Consider the following 20121-nt stretch of genomic DNA (forward strand, 5'->3'; position numbering starts at 1 on the left):
AAAAAACTATACAATTCTTTTAAACACATGCTTTTCTAAAAATAAAAAATATTAGATCACGCTTAAACAAGTATTTATTTTTATGTATTACATCGGTTCTTCGATAGTAGCAACAATCTATTATATTATAAAACGCAAATCGTCTTGTTTCAGTGTTGATACCGTCCATCCGGTTTTCATACGTAATAAAATAAAAACAAAGCCATGAAAGTTTTTTTAATTGAGAATTTTTCCCATTTAAAATATGCAAATAAAAACAAAGCCATGAAAGTTTTTTTTAATTGAGAATTTTTCCCATTTAAAATATGCAAATAAAAACAAAGTCATGAAAGTTTTTTTTAATTGAGAATTTTTCCCCTTAAAATATGCAAATAAAAACAAAGCCATGAAAGTTTTTTTAATTAAGAATTTTTCCCATTTAAAATATGCAAATAAAAACAAAGCCATGAAAGTTTTTTTTAATTGAGAATTTTTCACATTTAAAACATGCAAATAAAAACAAAGCCATGAAAGTTTTTTTTAATTAAGAATTTTTCACATTTAAAATATGCAAATAAAAACAAAGCCATGAAAGTATTTTTTTTAATTAAGAATTTTTCACATTTAAAATATGCAAATAAAAACAAATCTATAATTCCCTCTTGCCTTTTATTTTTTATATCGGCATTTTACGAATTTTATTTTTAATTTTCATTGCAAGTTGGAATCGTTTTCAAACAAAAGTAAAACAAACATGTTTACGGATTAAATAATTTGGAAGATATATTCTGCAATTGACAGTTTAAAGACGTTAAAATTACTCAGATGAGCTTGCCCAGTTCTTGAAACTGTGTTAAAAGAAACTATTTAACTATCAACACATAATAACATCTAACTTACTTTTTATAAATCGAACAAAAAATCATACAATAAGTAACTGTTACCAAAGGCAATAAAAGTGACATCTCATAGTTAACTGGTTGGTAAAAAAAAACGAAGACATTAAAACCATTTAACTGGTAAATCCTATTTCTCACTAATTGTAACCACAAGAAATTACTTTCCTTAAGTATTTGCTTTAGTTTTTTACGATTTAAACTAGTTGTAAGTCTTTTATATTGTATTAGGTTCAGTAATTGGCAATTTAAATTATTTTAAAGTGTATTGGTTGCGTTAGATTCAGTAATTGGCAGTTTAAAGACGCTAAAATTACTTGCAAATGTTTATTAATACTTTGAAGATTATGCAAACAATAGACTTTTTAGTCTGTTAAAAACTGGCAAAAGTTATAACCGGTGACTAATGATGAGTGATTTATGCAATACTGGATTTCGTTAAGAGTCACACTTCTTTGTTTATAAAGTCATTCGAATGGCTTTATAAACATCCGAACCTAAACATTTGTCTGACATCAGACAAATTTTTAGGTTCGGATGACCAACACTGTATATAATGCAATTTTTTTTTTTAATAAAGCAAATGTAAAAATAGAAATTTGGGTAAATTTTTACTTGGTTTCCACCTTAACATTTTCCTTTAAAATGATGACTTTTTAAAGTTTCCAGGTATGCTGAAAACGAATATCGTATTGAAATTTTCCACAACTAAGTAGTTTTCAAAATATTAAGAAATGCAATTCCTTATATTAAAAGTTGTTTCCATTGTTGTACGTGCAAGCGCGCATATTTTTGGCATAATTAATATACTCACTATTCTATAGCTAGCTATAACATATACTGACCCAACGGGTCACGAGAAGTCTAGAATTTTATAAAAGACAAATGCAGATGAAAATATCACGCACCTTTCCAATGTAGACATAGTTAGAGTCCAGGTAAAAGTACTGCAGCGGATTCTTGAGCATGATTTCATAAGATTTGTCTTTCTTCCAACTCGTTGCATTCTGCTCGGTTCCAAACGATGAGTTGCTGAGAGTCGAGGTGGAACAATTTCCCAGGTACAAATTCTTCTTATAAAGAACGCCTGCAATAAACAGAATTAAAAACATTCACAACGTCTTTATTTTGTACTATGTAAATTATTCAAACTATTTCTTATTAGTGTTGGGACGATTACTCGGAATCGGAATGGGGAATCAGAAAAATCAGAATTTTGGGGGGTATCGGAATCGGTCTAAGAGTCGGAAAAATTAGTTTCTATTTTCCGATGTCAAAAACAATTCCTTTAATTATCATTTTTTTAAAATTTGATTTTGTTTAAAACAAAATCCTCCACTGCTGGTAGTAATGATAAAATAATAGATATTTATTGATTTTAAAATACTTGTAAAACGAAAATCGATAGCCCCCCCTCCTCCAAGTGTGTTTTTGCACATTTAACATGCATTTTTACGGTAATCGGGAAAATAACAACTCTATAGTTAAATATATAGATATTTATAAAAAATAGGAATCGGAATCGGTAATTGTATCAGAATCAAAAAAAATATTGGAATCGTCCCATCACTAATTCTTATATTCACAACGTTTCGACGCCTCTGACCTTTTTCAGGTGCATTTTTTTTTCAAGTAAAGGACCTAATAGTCACGTTTGAAGATGTTTATGTCAAACTTGGGAACCTATATGGAATTTTCAAGTAAATGTTATATTTAATCAACGAAAGTAGATAGTTCTCATTCTGTCAGCTACTAGATAGAAATCTCTCCAGACAAGACAGGAAGCCATTTGATATACCCATTTCACTCCATTTATATTATTATTAGTAAACCTTCAAACCTATAAGTCGCATCTTCAGCTTAATATGGACTGCGAACCCACGTGACTTATTTTTCAACATTCCTTCTGATCCAGGGCAAGTTGGTTGATGGACGCCCAACTGTTGAGAGATGTTCAAACTAAAACATTTTCTCTCCATCTTCTTCTTGGTTTTCCTCTACTTCTTTTGCCTTCTAACATATCTTCAAAACATAACTTTGACAGGCCAAATGGTTGATCGTTTGACATGGCCAAAAAGTCAAAGGGTTTTACTTTTGATTTTATCAAATAGAGGGGGTAGGGAAGTAATTTGGCGGAGGGTGGATATTTTGTTATATTCGATAATGTTTAGTTTTAAAATATGCGAACAAAGAAATGATTTGCAGCGATTCTAAATGGTACTTATTCTTTTATCGTAAATTGAACTCATTAATAAGAAAAAATGAAAATAAAATGGTGAGGTATACTCGGGCTTGAACAGGGGCTCATTTGATCTGTAGTTGAATCCTTTACCACTGAGCTATATCTCCAGATTATAATAAATCTGTTTTGTTTTTTTTATATAAGTAGAAATGATTTGCTGAGATTTTATTATCTCCCTTGGCCGGTGTAACATAAAATATTCTGCTGTAAAAATTATTCGTTTTTATCTATAAGAGAGAAAAGCTATTTTTAGGATTGGATTTTTTCGAGTGTCGATATGTATAGGATGAATTTCTGTACAAAACATATCTGTCATGCATATAAATTAGCTTTGTGTGAAATTTGCAAAAGATAGGCTCTGCCGTTTCGGAACCTATGAGGGAGGGGCTCTTATACACACGCACACACACACACACGCACACACACACAGTGACTTTTAGATAGATAGATAGCTAGGTATTATGAAAACAATAATTTTGAAAATGTCATTTTCGTTTACGACTTAAAAGCTTTAAATATTATTTGAAACAATTATTTTTTCTACTAAAGCAAATGCAGGTTTACAATAAAAATTTTTACTGATTTCATTTGTCTGAAACTGAATAATCTGTTTACATGTCAAAATTAAAAGTGCATGTAATAGACAACGCTTGTATATTATAGTTTACCGGAAGTTGTATATTATAGTTTACCGGAAGTTGTATATTATAGTTTACCGGGAGTTGTATATTATAGTTTACCGGAAGTTCTTCCAACATAGGCTTTGCTTGACTAACTGATAATAATAAATAGTAAAAAATAAAGGCGAAATGATTTGTGGAAATGATTAGATTACAAATACGTTTCTACATCACGAAGTCTCAAATGGGAGAGAGATTCAACAGAATTCTCCATAAATAATATTGTTTTGTAAAATAATTGTTGAATTAAATTTATAGAATTTAAGATCTAATTACTTATTTTGTACAGGCATTTAAAATTGTCCAAGACTATTAAAAATTCAATATGTTATTGCTATACATCTTATGAGATGACTGACTAATTTTTATGATTTCAGATTCAAATGAACAGCAGATATTGGAATATACTCTATTAAAGCCAGATTGTCACAGCTGATGAATTTCCAAAATGCAATCTGGACGTGAGGAGACTTTAGAAGAACAATATGCAATAAAATTCTGTTTTAGACTTAAAAAAAAAAAATGCCACAGAAACATATGAAATGCTTCAGACTGTTTTTTGAGTGGCATAAGAGATTAAAGGAAGTCAGGGAGTCTGTGAGGGATGATGAGATGGATGGGAGGAACATGGAAGTCAGAACACCAGAGTTGATTGATCAAATAAAGAATTTCATGGGTAAGGACTATCGTGTGTATATAGAGACGATAACTGTACACACAATTATTCGTGAAGAACTGATGATGTGGAAAATTTGCGCAAAGTTTGTCCCAATGCATCCTTATTTGACCAAGACAGGCATCAACAAACCCTCCTTATGGTCCAGACCTTGCTCCCTGTGACTTTTGGTTATTCCCTAAGCTCAAGGAAAACCTTAGAGGCAGCTGTTATGAAACAATTTAGATGAAAGAGGCTGTGATGAGGATCATTGACACGCTCACAAAAGAGGAATTCCATGAGGCTTTCCAGAAGTTGTTGGAACGGTACAACAAGTGCATTGCAGCCAGAGGAGATTACTTTAAAGGGGACTACAGTTTCATGTGTGTACTATTAATAAATGTGTTCATATTGGAAACTTATTGAAGGCACCGCATACGTTATTGATGTGGGTTCAAGTTTGGGATCACGGAAAGAAAATATGGAACACATATTAGGTGTAAGAAAGCTATATTAACCGAAAATGTAACAAGAATAGGATAAAGGGTAAGTGGAGCTTACTATCTGGTGATGTCCAATATGGGTAGTCATACGTGCTGTGCACTATTAGTACTCCTGTTGATTCTATGGTAATACCATACTGCCTATTGAGAGTGTTATCTCACATTATAATATAATGCTGGAAGAGTTCATGATGCAGGTAAGTTTCGGTCTCACAACAATTATTGAAAAAAGGGAAGCGAAAAAAGAATGTATGTGAATAGTCCTATAAAATAATATATGAAATCTGATTTGAACCTGTGTTGTAATCGTGAATTTCTGACAGAGCAGCCGACATTGTGTTCTCTATTCCTCCAGGTCGGTAATCGATTCTCAGAAATCTGTCATTTTCGTCATACCATATCTAAAAAGTGAGATGTTTTCATCACGTTAATAACCATACAAACACAGTTAAGATATATACAAAAACACATAAACTAAAAGACTTCACTTCATTTAAATTCCAAGATTCATAAATATCAACACTATTCATTTTTGTTGTTATTTTTTAGCAATAAATTTATTGGCATGATTTATCTTCCTTTACCTTGCTCACATTAAGGAAAGTGTACAAATATATGTACCTATTTACTATGCCTCCCCACGAGACAGAGTTAGACACCAGGGTCGTTTTTTAACGTGGAGAAAAGGTACAAAAATAAAAAAAATTGTCTCAATCGTGAAGGACTGATCCTCCACCGAAAGAGAACAAGAAATGGTGTGCAGCATCTGAAGAACAGATACTACACTTTGATCTTGACCAAGATGTATGCATACAAACAAATATAAATATATGCATACGCACATTCGTAGTTTATTTATGTATGTTGATAGATAAATTAGTTCTACACAGACTCGTGTTTTGCTGGATATGTGGATTATCAGTGCAGCTGACTATGCCAGAATTCGAACCCATAATCGCAGAGGCTGTAGTCAGGTGTCATTATGCCAAAAATGCTCTGACTAAAGTTATGTGCGAATCTATCACTTATGAAATTAGGTTGGAATATTTTGTTTTCGTTCATTTATATTACCCATGTAGAGTGGAACCATAAAATTGTCGCCCTAGAAAAGACGACATTATTTCATTTCCGTTTGATGAAAACCGGTTTTCTTTTTTGTTGCAGACCATCTACTACTTGGCCAGTTGTGGACAAATCCTAAGAGCGACAAGAGCCCTCTATCATATCTAAAAGTGACACAATGTTCAACGAGTGAGATCAGAAATGCGCCGCTGTACAACTAATGCTTTTTACCGATTCAAGTTATGACAACAGGACCGTTGCCAGCACCATCAAAATGCAAATCTGGACGGTTCAAAGCTTGAGGGCACAGTTCGTTTCCAGCCATGGTTATGGTCTTTAGTATGGTTTCAAGTGAGAGCCACATCATGCAACCTCACATTTTCGAAGTCTACTTGAAAGTCAACACCAAAGTGTACCTGAATGTGCTGAAGAGCGTGGTGATTCCTTGGTGCAATTAATATATAGTACCTTCAAGGTTATGAGGGTTTATCAAAATGAAAAGCTTTTTTGTGAACAAGAGCGGAAGACCGCTTAAATTATAAAAAATAAAATATTGAGTATTTTTTTTACTCTCTCTCTCTCTCTCTCTCTCTCTCTCTCTCAAAGAGAGAGAGAGAGAGGGAGAGAAATAAAATAAACTTCGAATAAACTAAAACTAAAATGTTGTCTGAAACAAATCCCGAAATATTTACTTACATCCGAAACCTTAACATAATCATCATAGACCGCTTCTTGTCTGTACGAAAAATACATGGGCAACTTGGGAATCTTTTTATTTCCTTTTCGTTTTTTACAAATCACTCCGGATGGAATCTGCGGGGGAAAAAAAAGAAGCAAAACTGATAAGAATCATAAAGAAAAAACGATTTAAATTCGGTATAAAAATTAATTTTGCACATATTAATTCAATTATGAACACACAAATAAACAGACAGTGATACGACTTAATTGTAATTAAATTTGAGTGAGCGAGAGAAATAGTAGATGATAAACACATATATATGTTTAAAATGAAAGCTTGTAGAATAAGAAGACAATAATCTTATTCTAACATGAGAGAGAGAGAGAGAGAGAGAGACAGAGAGAGAGAGAGAGATATGCCGGTTCAACCTTTTATAAACTCGAAAGAAAGAAGATTAAGTTCAATTTTTATTAAAAGAAATAAAAGGCTGTTGCTTTTGTTTCCCAAAGCACGGTTAAAAAAATTAGTCTAATTAAAAATTTAAAACAAATAAGTCCAACATAAACCAGTTTTAGATGAGCCGTCCCCATCAAGTAATCCAATTTAACAAATTTCCAACACTAACGATTACTACGATATTTTCCCCATTGTCTACTGTACACTCATTAACCCTTATCCTTGAGTGACCCCAGGGCCTTGATAAGTGGTGACTCCTTTGTAAAAAAAAAGGCCAATGAATGAGACATAGAAGTATGAAAAGTAATGCTAATGGAAAAGCAAAAATGGAACAGTCCATTTTTCTAGGAGGACTAGGGTGTAACTATGTCTTGACATTTATAGAATGTGTGAGAACAAACCAAGAAAATTCTAAGAAACTCACTTACAGACACCCTTATTTTGCAAAGTTAGGATCAGTAGCAACGAGTGTCAGACACAGATGAGAATAGAAGAGGATGTAGAGATGGGGAGATGGAGAAACCCCGAGTTATTAGCTTAAAAATTCATAGCACCATCACCACCAGACGTGATAGTAGACGCTAAAACATCTGGAGTGCAACATAAAAGTTGTTCATATTGTGCATAGATTGCAGTGTGTGTTTTGCTAACTTCTCAAAAGATTGGAGCAACAGTTTGCATGCTCATTTGAATAAGTAACGATGCCATGCTACGTCCATGCGAAAAAATCTGAAAGTCTCCGAGCCTGAGGTTCTGGATATAACCTTAAACTATATCCGATGGTGAGGCCCCAGCTTGCAGGCTTTGGTGAGTGTGGAGGCATCCTTTAATTGCCATTGCTCCCAGGTCCACTCTAACCTGGACTGGTAGTATCTGTTAGGGTCCCAATTATGGGTTAAATAGAAACCGACTTAAAAAACAGATATACTCTATTAAAAAATTGTTCTTCAAAATCACTGGATTCAGCATTAAATAACCTGAAAAGGGTTGATATGCCATAAAACAAAAACAACCAACCAACAACCTCCAAGCCTGAACCACAACCGGTGCCATCACTGTATTGCAAAAGGCAATAATCGTTGCAGTTTTGAAAATTCAATATATAATAGATATTCTATAATATAAATCTCACCTGTCTGTTTAAATGTATGTATGTATGTATGTATGTATGTATGTCTAAAACTTTCGACAGAGGCGACGGATTTTCACAAGATCGGTATCGTTTTAAAGCAGGCCCTTCGAACAACAAATATCGAAAAATTGACTAAAAACATTAATTCCTTCACCCTCAACTGGGCACTTTTCCACAAGGAGAGGGTCGCTTTTTTCGACGATATTTTCAAAGTCATCCTCTTTTTTCGATTGTCTAGCCCTAATTTAAACCTTCGCCACTTCCGGTTTGGCGATGTATGCAACAGCAAAGACATCACTTTTTTTTTTACATTCTTTTCCTCCTTTGCGATATGGGTTTGAGCCTGCCTACTACCACTTTTTTTTTTTTGCTCAACACTCACCTCTAAAGACCCGGGCAACGTTGGGCACCCAGGTTAGTTTAGTATAAACGACACTTGATGTGGCGGTTGACTGACTAAGAAACTAGTATGAAGTTAAAAAAATAAACAAACCTGATAAAATTGAATCCTAATAGTTTTGATGAAATATTGAAACATTTCCCAATCATCTCAATAGCAGATTTACAAGTGAATTTGAAGTTTTATCTAACTTTTCGCAGACAATGAGTCACTCTCCACAGCCAACACTGGCATAATGGATATTGATACAGAATATGAGATCAGGAAAACAGGTTCATATCTCATTGGTTGTCTCAACCATTTGGAGTTACTTCATACCAAGATTCAGATCAGCAAAATTTAGGCCATTTTTTTAGCATGTTGTTCTAAGGTAGTGTCCAGTGCAGTTCTAGGAGGTCCATCTGAATCTGGCTTCACTTTCTTGTGCTTCGAGAAAGATGTTAGTCTATTGCTAATCGCCTGAGGACTGCTCAGGCAATTTTGTTTGGCCAATGTTTTTTTTCTGTAGGGTGCTGATTTTAAATTCAACTTTCTCAGCTTTGCATCACAACAGTGAAAGGAAGATAAATAAAACCCACATCTACTAAGTGCTACATATATCGATTTGTGTTATTACGAATGCTAAGGAGGGGTGCGGGCGAACTGTGTCCAGGCAAGTAGGAAAATTAACAATGGAAATTCCAGCCGATCAAAAGAATGATCGGTCTCAGGAAAACGTGACCTAAGCTAAATCCAGCCAAATGAAAATAAACAATGAGAATCCCTGGATTTGTAGCAACCTGTATCCATGACATATATGTAACACAAGGGTTACACATAACTAATTGAAGTTGTTTAATAAAATTATTGCAGAATATTCTTGTTACTACAAAGCAGAATATATATATGAAAACACTTCATATATATATATATATATATATATATATATATATATATATATTGCTTACAGCACCCAAGTCAGAACTAGAGTGGCAGATCAATCTGATGGAGGGGGTTGTCATAAAAATTAGGTTTATGGTCCTTGAGGGTGAATCTAGGGGTACCCGGAGAAATTATTTCAGTGAAGTTATGAATGTTCATAAAATCAGTAAATGTTTAGCCTCAGAGTTAATAGAATCTAAAGTATTACGAGGGACTATCTTATAAGATTTATTAAGCTCTTTATACAAAATATATATATATATATCAAAACATTTTTTCTATCATTCCTTTGGATTGTACACTAAAATATTCATTTGTGGAATTTTCTGAAATTTTTTAGAGTTAGAAAAATGTGGAATTGTTTTTTCTTTTATACTTTTATTGACTCCAAACAAGGGATATTGTCACTTGAAACGTTAAGAGTTACTAATTGGGATTATGTTTAATGGGAGATTAGCAAAATGTCTATTCACATTACATTTAAACTTCTGTAGTTTAGCACCGTCAATGAAATAGGAAACTGGTAGGAAATTCCAAGTTTAGCAGTCGAAGAGAATAATAGAAGGTTTTCCGGCATTTAGGGACTTCTCCAGTGAAGGGATGGGATTTTGCTGCTTGTCGAGTTAGTTGATGTTATGTATGTCGAGGGGCACAAGTGTTATAAGTTCATCAGAGTACAGTCCATTAAATACTTGAAAAGCAGATACAAGGATATGATATTGTGATGATGAGTTAGAGGTTGGAATTTGGTCAATATAAGATTTGAGATTCTATTTTTGGCCCCTGTCTAATAATGAGGGACTAGTGGTAGATGCACAAACCCAGATATGGCAACAATACTTTATGCATGGGTGAATTGTGGCTTTGTAATGATATAGGATGCTCTTTGGTGTGAGTAATTTTCTAGCATGGTAGAGGGAGCCCACTTTGTTTCTAGCAGTCTTCGTTTCTGCCATTGCCTTAAATATGTGTACATTCATTTTTTTCTCATGTTTATTATAGAGCGTGGTGTGTCGTCACCAAATCTACCCATTTCAGGCACAATTTTATCAGAGGAGTCATTTATGAATATCAGGAATAATAAAGATCCAGGGATCGACCTCTAGAGTGCACCTGCATTAATATCATGTTGTTTAGACATATGACCATTGAGAATAACAAAGTTTCCGGCCACAGTTATAGTCTTTAATGTGGTTTTAACTGAGGGCCACATCATGCGACCTCACACCTTGAAAGTCGGCTTGAAAGTCAACACCAAAGTGTATCTGGATGTGTTGAAGAGTGTGGTGATCCCTTGATGCAATCGGGTGATTACTAGCAAACCCTGAGTGTGGCAGCAGGACTCAGCACCGACGCACAAGTCCAAAGTGACTCAGGCTTGGCTTCAGAATGGGTGCTATGACTCTTCTCTCACTGGCCCCCCTCCTCCCCCGACTATTTTTTTACAAGGAAGTCACTACTTATCAAAGCCCAGAGGCCACTCGAGAATAAGGGTTATTGCATGTACAGTAATCAATGGGACAATATCGTAGTAATCGCTAGTAATGGAGATTTGATAAAGTGTCTTACTTAAGGGTGGTTTATCAGGAACTTGTTTATATTGGGCTTGAAGACATCCAAGTTGAAGTCAGGTGGGAAACAGGCAAACGTAAAAGAGTTCCACGGCCACACACTTCTAAGAAAGAAGCTTTGTTCATGTAATCTATATTTTGATTTAGGCACAGATAAAGATTGGGGAAAATTACTGACAGTGGTTTCAGCTAGACGGATGTTTTTTGTGAAAGATTGGCGAGAGGGGACCAGAGATTGGAGCTCAGACGAGCACTTCCCATGGAAATAATGATAAAACAACGACAGGCTTGCAACATCCCGTCTGTGGGAGAGAGGTTGCAGGGAAGAGAAAAGGGCATTCCCCACTAGGCTACGAAGTCTATTTTGTACTCTGTCAAGGCAGGATAGGCTGTTTTTAGCAGCTCCTGCCCAGATATGGCAGCAGTACTCCATCCTTAGACGTACTTGGTTTTTATATAGATAAGAATTGTATCAGTAGTGAGACGTCTACTGGAGCGATAGAAGGATCCCACTATTTTTCCAGCAACCTTGGCGACTTGAACCCACTGAACTACTTTTTTTGGTCATATGTCAGGAACATCACCAACACCAAAGCTAGCCTGATCGCCGCCATCCGTCAAGTATTCCTCGAGCCCCAATTGGCGCTTGTGGAAAAGGCATGCTTCCAATTTCGGACCCATATTGAGGCGGTGATTAAGGTCAAAGGAAGTTATATTGATTAGATGTCATCTCTACTACATAATCAAGTTACCTGAATTGATTTTTTTCAATAAAAGTTTTAAAATAAATCTGTAGTGTTGTTTTATTTAGGACGACAATTTTATCGTTCCACCCTGTATTTTAATGAAAATTATACAGAAGAACTAATAAAAATGATATAAATAGATTAACAAAAGAGAAACAATTTACCTCAAATATTGATTCTGGATTGTCTCTGATTTTAGGATAGAACGTATAATATTCATAGTTGTGTTTGATGGCATCTGGTGAAGTGTTGTTTTCCGTGAGGACGAACCTGACTGGCTTATCTTCATAACCACCCGCCGTTTTCCATGTTCGAACTGAAACGTTATATGATATCATTAAACAAAAATAAATTACAATGTACTGCTATTATGGTATACTAGAAGAGGTACCTGGCGTTACCCGGTATTACATGTAACGTTAAATTGCTTTAAAAAATTCTGTAAAAAAAAAAAAAACGGAAAGAATCTGATACACGTGCATGCGAGTATTATGATTTTTTTTTCTAAACAGTTCATTTCTTGTAAATAAAAGAAAAAAAAATACTCGAACTGAGATCGAAAACACAACCTAAAAACAGTGAATCAAGTACGATAACCATTATACCAGCTTGCCATGATCTTTAAAAAATGTTTTTCCGATGAACCCCAAGCATGAATGTTTTAGTTTTGACCCCTTAAAAGTCTTTTTCCGTATGAAAATTGATTAAAAATTTTTTCCACGTGTCTGAATACCCGATATACCAAATTACAAAAATTCATTCAGTATATAGGTTGAGAAGTGTCCTTACACACACACACACACACACACACACACACACACACACACACACACACACACACACACAGAGTCTCACTTTTAAAGATATATAGATTAGGGCCGCAAGATAGTCTTTTTGGTCCACAGTGTTTCCTCCATAAAACTGCAGGTATCGATGGATGATCGAACGAATGTACAATATTATTAAAATATAAAATATTTCATAAGCTAAGAATGTTAGGAAATAAACATTTGAAGTAATAACAGATTTGAAATTTACTGATAAGTCAACTATTTTAAAGGCACAATACAATATTTACAGAGTTTGCAATAATAAAGAACTTTGGAAGGAATTTAGTTTAAAGTCAGGTAAATATTTACAATTAACAATAAACAATAAGATCGACCTGTTTACATAAAGTACTTAACGAAAAAAGAAATAGAATTTAATATATGCAGGTAAACACGAGTCAGTCGTTATAACCTTTAAGTGTGAACATTACATTAAATTATTATAAACTCGTTATTACTATATGTATGTTATTACACGTTTTATATATATATATATATATATATATATATATATATATATATATATATATATATGTAATAAAAATAAAAATTACAATAAGTTTACCAAGGTAATCAAAATGGTAAACTTAAAATATATTATAAATATTAAAGAGTTAATATTTACAAGTAAAATAAACTCAGCCAGATGTAAAAGCTCAATAAAACCGAAAAGGAAATAGAGCTTATAATATGAACAAATGATTAATAAAACATGTTAAAAGACATCTTGAAAAAAAGTTAAAAACATATTTAATTTTAAAAAAGGAAGCACAAGATAAGTGGATAGTCCTTAATCGAAACTCTGCGGATTAAGGACTATCCACTTATCTTGTGCTTCCTTTTTTAAAATTAAATATGTTTTTAACTCTTTTTCAAGATGTCTTTTAACATGTTTTATTAATCATTTGTTCATATATATATATACGGCATAATCGTTGATACACTGGTTCTCGTCAGATCACTGAAGTTAAGCAACGTTGGGCCTGGTCAGTACCATATGGGTGACCATTTGGGAATCCGAGCGCTATATGTGCTCTCTGCTTATCTCTGCATTTGTTTCCAGTCGTCCTGTACCTCACTTGCCCCTGCTATTTAACAATGGCGACTCAGGAGAGGTGTGCTTGGAGATTGCGCACCTGCTGCCACAAAAATTTCACACGCAGGCACCCCTTCATGGATACCCTGGGTATCCATAGTCTGTCAAAAACTGAAGGAGCCTACTTTATACACGTTATATAGATGCTATATTACACTATATTGCGTTTTAATCTAACATATAAAGTTACATTGTCGACTTTCCAAAGTCAGACTCAAATAGCATTTCAGCTAACAAATCGAACTTTTTTTATTTTGGTGCTTATGCACGTATTGTACTGCCTTATTTTTTAACAGTATTTTCCAGTTAAATTCAAGTTTTACGGTATCTTTTCTTTTTAATTGTTAGGTGAAAGTATAGAATAGTTACAAAACACTCTACTCTCCTGATGTTAAGAATGGTTTTCTAAACAATAACGTTATTATTTCAGTACAACATGTGTACTTCATTTCTTATACTTCATTACTGGTAATAACGGTTGGATAATTTCTATTATTTGATTTTTTTTTAATTCTTATTCGCGTCTTTCTTATTATTTTCACAACATTTCGGTCAATGTAAACGCTAACCTTCTTCACTCTTAGGACTCTTTATGCTGAACTCGGGAATCAATATGCAACGTAACTGCTAAAAGCATTGATTAACAAGATTTTGTATGTCCATATCTTTGTATGTTTTAGAATGCAGGCAATTTCCCCAAAACATTTTATTTACAAAAATTTAGATGGCAAGTGAGGTCAACCGTGTGTTCTTTTTCATCCATCGCTACCTTGCCATCTTAACAATTTACATCTTCCTCCGCATAGATGTGTCTCTCGTGCAACCGGTTCTCGTATATGGCATCCCTTGTTCCATTCAGTACATACAACACATGGAGCGAGTTCAAAGGCTGGCGAGCAAATAGTCGATGGGTTCTACACGAAATCTTGTGAATAACAACTGGAGGCCCTCAACCTGTTCTTGCTTGAACATCAACATTCACATGGCAACTGCACCTTCATCTTTACCATCATCAATAAAAATATGTCACATGACCTTATCTTCACACCAATTCTGCAATGAAGGCTTCATAGAAACTTACACGAATTCTAGATGACTTCAGTGGAATCTTTTGAACTCTTCGTTTTTGGTATTAGTTACTAAGCCACGGAACAAGCTGCATAGAGCTATTGTCAGTCAGTACAAACGATTCAATTGGATATTATGGTTCTGAATTTTTGAGATGAGGATTGATAATTTGTATCATTTGAATTATTTCGACTACTGTTCTCACCTTGAGAGTTATTTGCAAAACGTTTCAGTTAATGAACCTTCTTCAGGTGTATATTGTCAGACTCGGGAATTTTTCTGCTGAACTCGGGAATCTTTCTGTCGAATTCAGGAATCTGCACAGAATTTACAAATAGAAACCCTTTATTTAATCCATGGTAACCTCCAATATTCTCCAGATGTCTCTTGTCGTACTTGGGAATCTTTCTGTTGAACTCTGGAATATGCATGGAATTTTGAATGGAATTTACAAGGGTAGCTTGCGCAAGGATCCATGGCATAGTGAATAGAGTACTTGGTAAAATTCAGTTGTAAAATTTATACTCTTCTGGAGGTTGAAGGTTCAATCCTCAGTACAATTCAAGTTCAATTCGATAATAAATGCGTTGTAGTGAGTAAATTTTTGGATAAAAATGGCCATTAATAACCTTTTTCTTTTTTACAATTCGCTTCAAAAGTTATTGTTTGTTTGTTTTCAATTTTTTTATCTTCTTGTTTTTTTTTTTTTTGTTGGGAATAATGCTGCCAGATGTTAGAGATTTTCTTGCTATTTCAGAGACTTCAAGCAAGAGATCTTTTTGGAATTCTAAAGGCTCCATTCAGTCTTGACAAACTATGGATACTCACTGAATCATGCTGGCACATGAAATTTTTATGGCAAGAGTTGCATAATCTCCACCCACACTTCTCATGAGCCAGCACTACTTTATTTTCATTTGCAAGAATATGTAAGTTCAGGACGACTGGAAACAATGGCAAGATAAGTGGAGAACCCATACAGCGATTAGTATTACCAAACTAGCACTCATCTAGTACTGGGCAGGGTCATTGTTGCTTAACTTTACTGATCTGGTGAGAACTGGTGTGTCAATGTTATTATGCTGTACTTTGGAATTCTAATCCTCCCATTAAGCACAATTGTTTAGATTTATCTTGCACTTGGTTAGCTGCTTATATTCATCAGACCTCAAATAGAAGATACATATAAAATCTGTTGTAATGATTGATGAAAAAATAGTAGGATCTTTCTTCATCTCACTCCTGACGCAATTCTTAGCCTATATAAAATTAGATACGTCCGAAGATGCAGTAGTGTTTCCACATCTGAGGAGGTGTCGCTCAGAGCAGTTTTTCCTGCTTGGTAGAGTACAAAATCAGCTTTGAAACCTAGTGGGGGAGGATGTCTCCTTCCTTTCTCTGGAGCCTATTTCTCATAAAAGAGAAGTTGCTAGTCTTTCTCTGCTCTATCATCATTTTCATCGCAAGTTCTTAATTCAGCTCCAATCTATGGTTCCATCTGCAAGACATTTACGACGAGAACTCAGTTACCACAACTGTAAATAATTTTTATTTCTTCCTCTGTGTACCTAAAAATAAATGGAACTTCCATGAGCAAAGTTTCTTTCCAAGAACTATCCGTCTATAAAACATAATAGCATGAGGCTGGTTTCCAACTGACTGTAGCATGATCTATTTATTTATTTGAAGACAGTTATCCTCATTTTCCTAGTTGTTGTTTCACGATGTTTCGACCAACTATTTAAGTCCACAAATAAATAAATATATAAATTACTCATCTCAAAGGATTCCAATAATAAAATAATATACCATTTGGTATGGATCCGACGATGGAAGACCAGATAATAATGAAAAAATTGGATTTTTAAGACCTAAAAAATCCAACTTTGATTAACTTCGGGGCCCGTAGCACAGCGGATGGAGGCGTTGAGTCTCTATGGTTCCAGGTGAGCATTGTCTGAAGATAGCAGTTTCAATCCTACCCAAAGCAACCCACAGGGTGAGTTGGCCAAAAACGTGGTGAGATGACAACAACTATGGAAGGCAGTAATTACTGAGAATACACTTAAGAGACTCAGCATTCCTATCCCATTGAGATTAACAACCACCTGAAGAAGGTCAGAGGAATAGCTGAAATGTCATTAAACAACAACTTTAAAGATGAGGATAACAGTCCGCAAATAAATAAATAAATAAATAAATATACAAATTACTCATCTCAAAGGATTCCAATAATTAAATAATATAGCATGGTCGTTTTAAAGTTCAATGTTAACAAATTCTTATTGAACCATTCTCTTATATAATCTAATTTCTGTCCAGTTTCAACCATTGCTACCAATCTTCACATTGTTGGTTGATAAGTGGTGACGTGTTTGTACATAAAACAACAAAAAAAACATGCAGAAGTTTAAATGTAATGTAAACAACTATCTTGCTATACAACTCCCCACTTTGGATGATCTCTATAAATTTGGTTCCAAATGACAGTAGCCCGTTATGGCAATATGTCTTGTTTGAAGTGAAGAAAATATTTTTTAAAAATGGCCTTACTTGAATCCACCCCTCCATGAACATATGTGATGGCGCCTTTACCATAGATTTGATACATTATTGTTGAAACGAGTTTTTTAAACACGGATAAAATACACAACGTAACAAGATCAAGTGTACTTTTATAACAGATGCACACATATGGCAGCAGCAGCAGCAGCAGCAGTAACAGTGTGCAAGACGACATCACAGCGAGGAAGAAGGAAACAAAAAAAATTGTAAAAAAAAAAAAGAAAAACGTGGTTCGAGAAAGGCAGAAATAAACGTGTTACACACACAGCCCAAGAGCGACAGGGAAAAACGTGTCCGGAAAACATGGCCGGAGAAAAATAGAGTACCACATGTTTGACATAGTAGAGTCTTGTTAAGCACGTTGGAGTATGAGAAGACTTTTGAACAAGAGACAACACGTTATTCTGGAAGTACTTGTAAATAAATGTCTGCATGCAACGTATGGGTTTGGAGTGGGCTACATGTAATGATTACGTTACACTTTAACTTGTTCTGCAACTCAAATTTCTCGGGTATAGCTTATCTTTCATTTTATAGACAACTTGTCTGTCTGCTTGCACTTTGTTGTTTTGCTAGACTTAACTGTCTCTTAATTCTCAACTAAGTTCACAGTTATGCTTTTATATATATATATATATATATATATATACTAGCAGGCTGCCCAGCATTGCTTGGTCGTAAAATACGTTTAAATATGATATTTTGATTAATGCAGATTTTATATTTATTATTATACTGGCTTGAGTGCCTGGGTGTTTGTAGGTGTGTGTTGAGCAAAAAAGAAAAAAGTGGAAGTAGGCAGGCAGGCTCGAACCCATACCACAAAGGGAGAAAAGAATGTGGAAAAAAACGTGACGTCTTTGCTGTTGCGTCCATCGCCAAACCGGAAGTGATGGATGTTTAAATTAAGGTTAGTCAATTGAAATGAGGGGATGACTTCCTATCAGCCAATGAACATGCACTTACCGTAGAAAGGCCTATTTGACCTCTGGTTGACCTGTTCCATTGTGTGTGCTCTATTTAGCCTGGATATCTAGTTTCTTGACCTGTTTTAAATCTAGGTTAGTTTTTTTATGTTAGTTTATATATATTTATTCAACAGGTCAACCAATATCTATGAAACAGCCCTAAAAAATAGTGGATACAAAAATATCGATATCAAATATAAGCAACAAAACACCAATAACTATAATAAAATTAAAAATAGAAGAAAAAGAACTATAATTTGGTATACGGCCCCTTACAATCAAATGTTAAAAACAAAACTTGGCAAGAAATTTCTAGATCTTATTGAAAAACACTTTCCCGCAACCAACCCCTTACACAAAATCTTCAATAAAAATACCTTAAAGTTATCCTACAGTTGTTGCGAATATTTAGAGATGATAATTAAAGCACATAATAACAAAATACTAAATAAAAACAATGTAAACAACAACAAAATAAACAATAAAAAATAGCCCCATGACAAAAATAAAACTAACACTAGCAGAAATAATAATAATAATAATAATAATAATAATAATAATAATAATAATAATAATAATAATAATAATAATAATAAACCAACTCCGGACAACAACAACCATACTAGAAATAAAAATAAAAATACTAATAATGAACAAGATAAATGCAACTGTAGACACCGCACACTTTGCCCACTTCAAAACAAATGTCTAACCAAAAGCGTAGTTTACCAGGCCACAATATTTGCGAAAGAAAACCTGAATAACAAGAAATATTACGTAGGTATGACTTCCTTAGATTTCAAAACTCGATATTATGACCACAAAAGTACATTCAAAAATGAAAACGCCATATGAAAACAACGCTAGCAAATAAATACTGGGAACTCAAGGAAGGCGGATATTCGCCGGTAGTCGAATGGAAAATAATAAGACAAACTACCACACGTAGAGACCTAGACAGCCCATGTAAATTATGTCTTCATGAAAAATTTGCTACCCTGTACTTTAAAGAACCCCAACATCTATTAAACTGTAGAAGAGAAATAGCGAACAACTGTGTTCACAGGATAAAATTTACTCTAGGATAGCAATACAAAATAATTTTTAAACTAACAAAAACAATAGAAAATAAACAAATAAATAAATTAAATAAACATGAATATACATAAACTATCACACCTATATATATATATATATATATATATATATATATATATATATATATATATGTACATATATATATAAACTAACATAAAAAAAACTAACCAGGATTTAAAACAGGTCAAGAAACTAGATATCCAGGCTAAATAGAGCACACAAAATTCGTGCATAAGCCTGAAGCGTCCTAGAGTGGATGAAACGCAGAATATTCAGTGTAGCTTAATCGCCATATATATTTTATAACTTACTAACTAGCTCTACCAACGTATTGAGCACTTTTGAAGTAAATACTTAAAGTTTACGCTTAAATTTATACTTTCGTATATTAATTTTATGTGAGTAAATGAAGTAGTTATATATATATATGTATGTATGTATATATATGCATTATATATATATATATACACACATATATATATATATATATATATATATATATATATATATATATATGCATATATATTTTTTTTCTCAATCATAAAAGCATGCTAAGAATACACACCTGCAA

General features: G+C 33.8%; 1 protein-coding gene across 1 annotated transcript in view; it reads right to left on the reverse strand.

Moving 5' to 3' along the window:
• Positions 1–20121, reverse strand: part of LOC145280120 (uncharacterized) — a 148651-nt gene that overhangs the window by 98144 nt on the left and 30386 nt on the right. Inside the window, exons 5-9 of the mRNA XM_080131877.1 lie at positions 20116–20121; positions 12090–12241; positions 6714–6830; positions 5251–5356; positions 1784–1962 (exon numbers count right to left, since the gene is read on the reverse strand). The exon at positions 20116–20121 is cut by the window's right edge and continues 97 nt beyond it. Of these exons, the coding sequence (XP_079988003.1) occupies positions 1784–1962; positions 5251–5356; positions 6714–6830; positions 12090–12241; positions 20116–20121 (560 nt within the window). The remainder of the gene's footprint in view (positions 1–1783; positions 1963–5250; positions 5357–6713; positions 6831–12089; positions 12242–20115) is intronic.

The sequence above is a fragment of the Euprymna scolopes genome, chromosome 7, assembly GCF_053919585.1.
Source record: "Euprymna scolopes isolate OS-2025 chromosome 7, ASM5391958v1, whole genome shotgun sequence".
NCBI lineage: Eukaryota > Metazoa > Mollusca > Cephalopoda > Sepiida > Sepiolidae > Euprymna > Euprymna scolopes.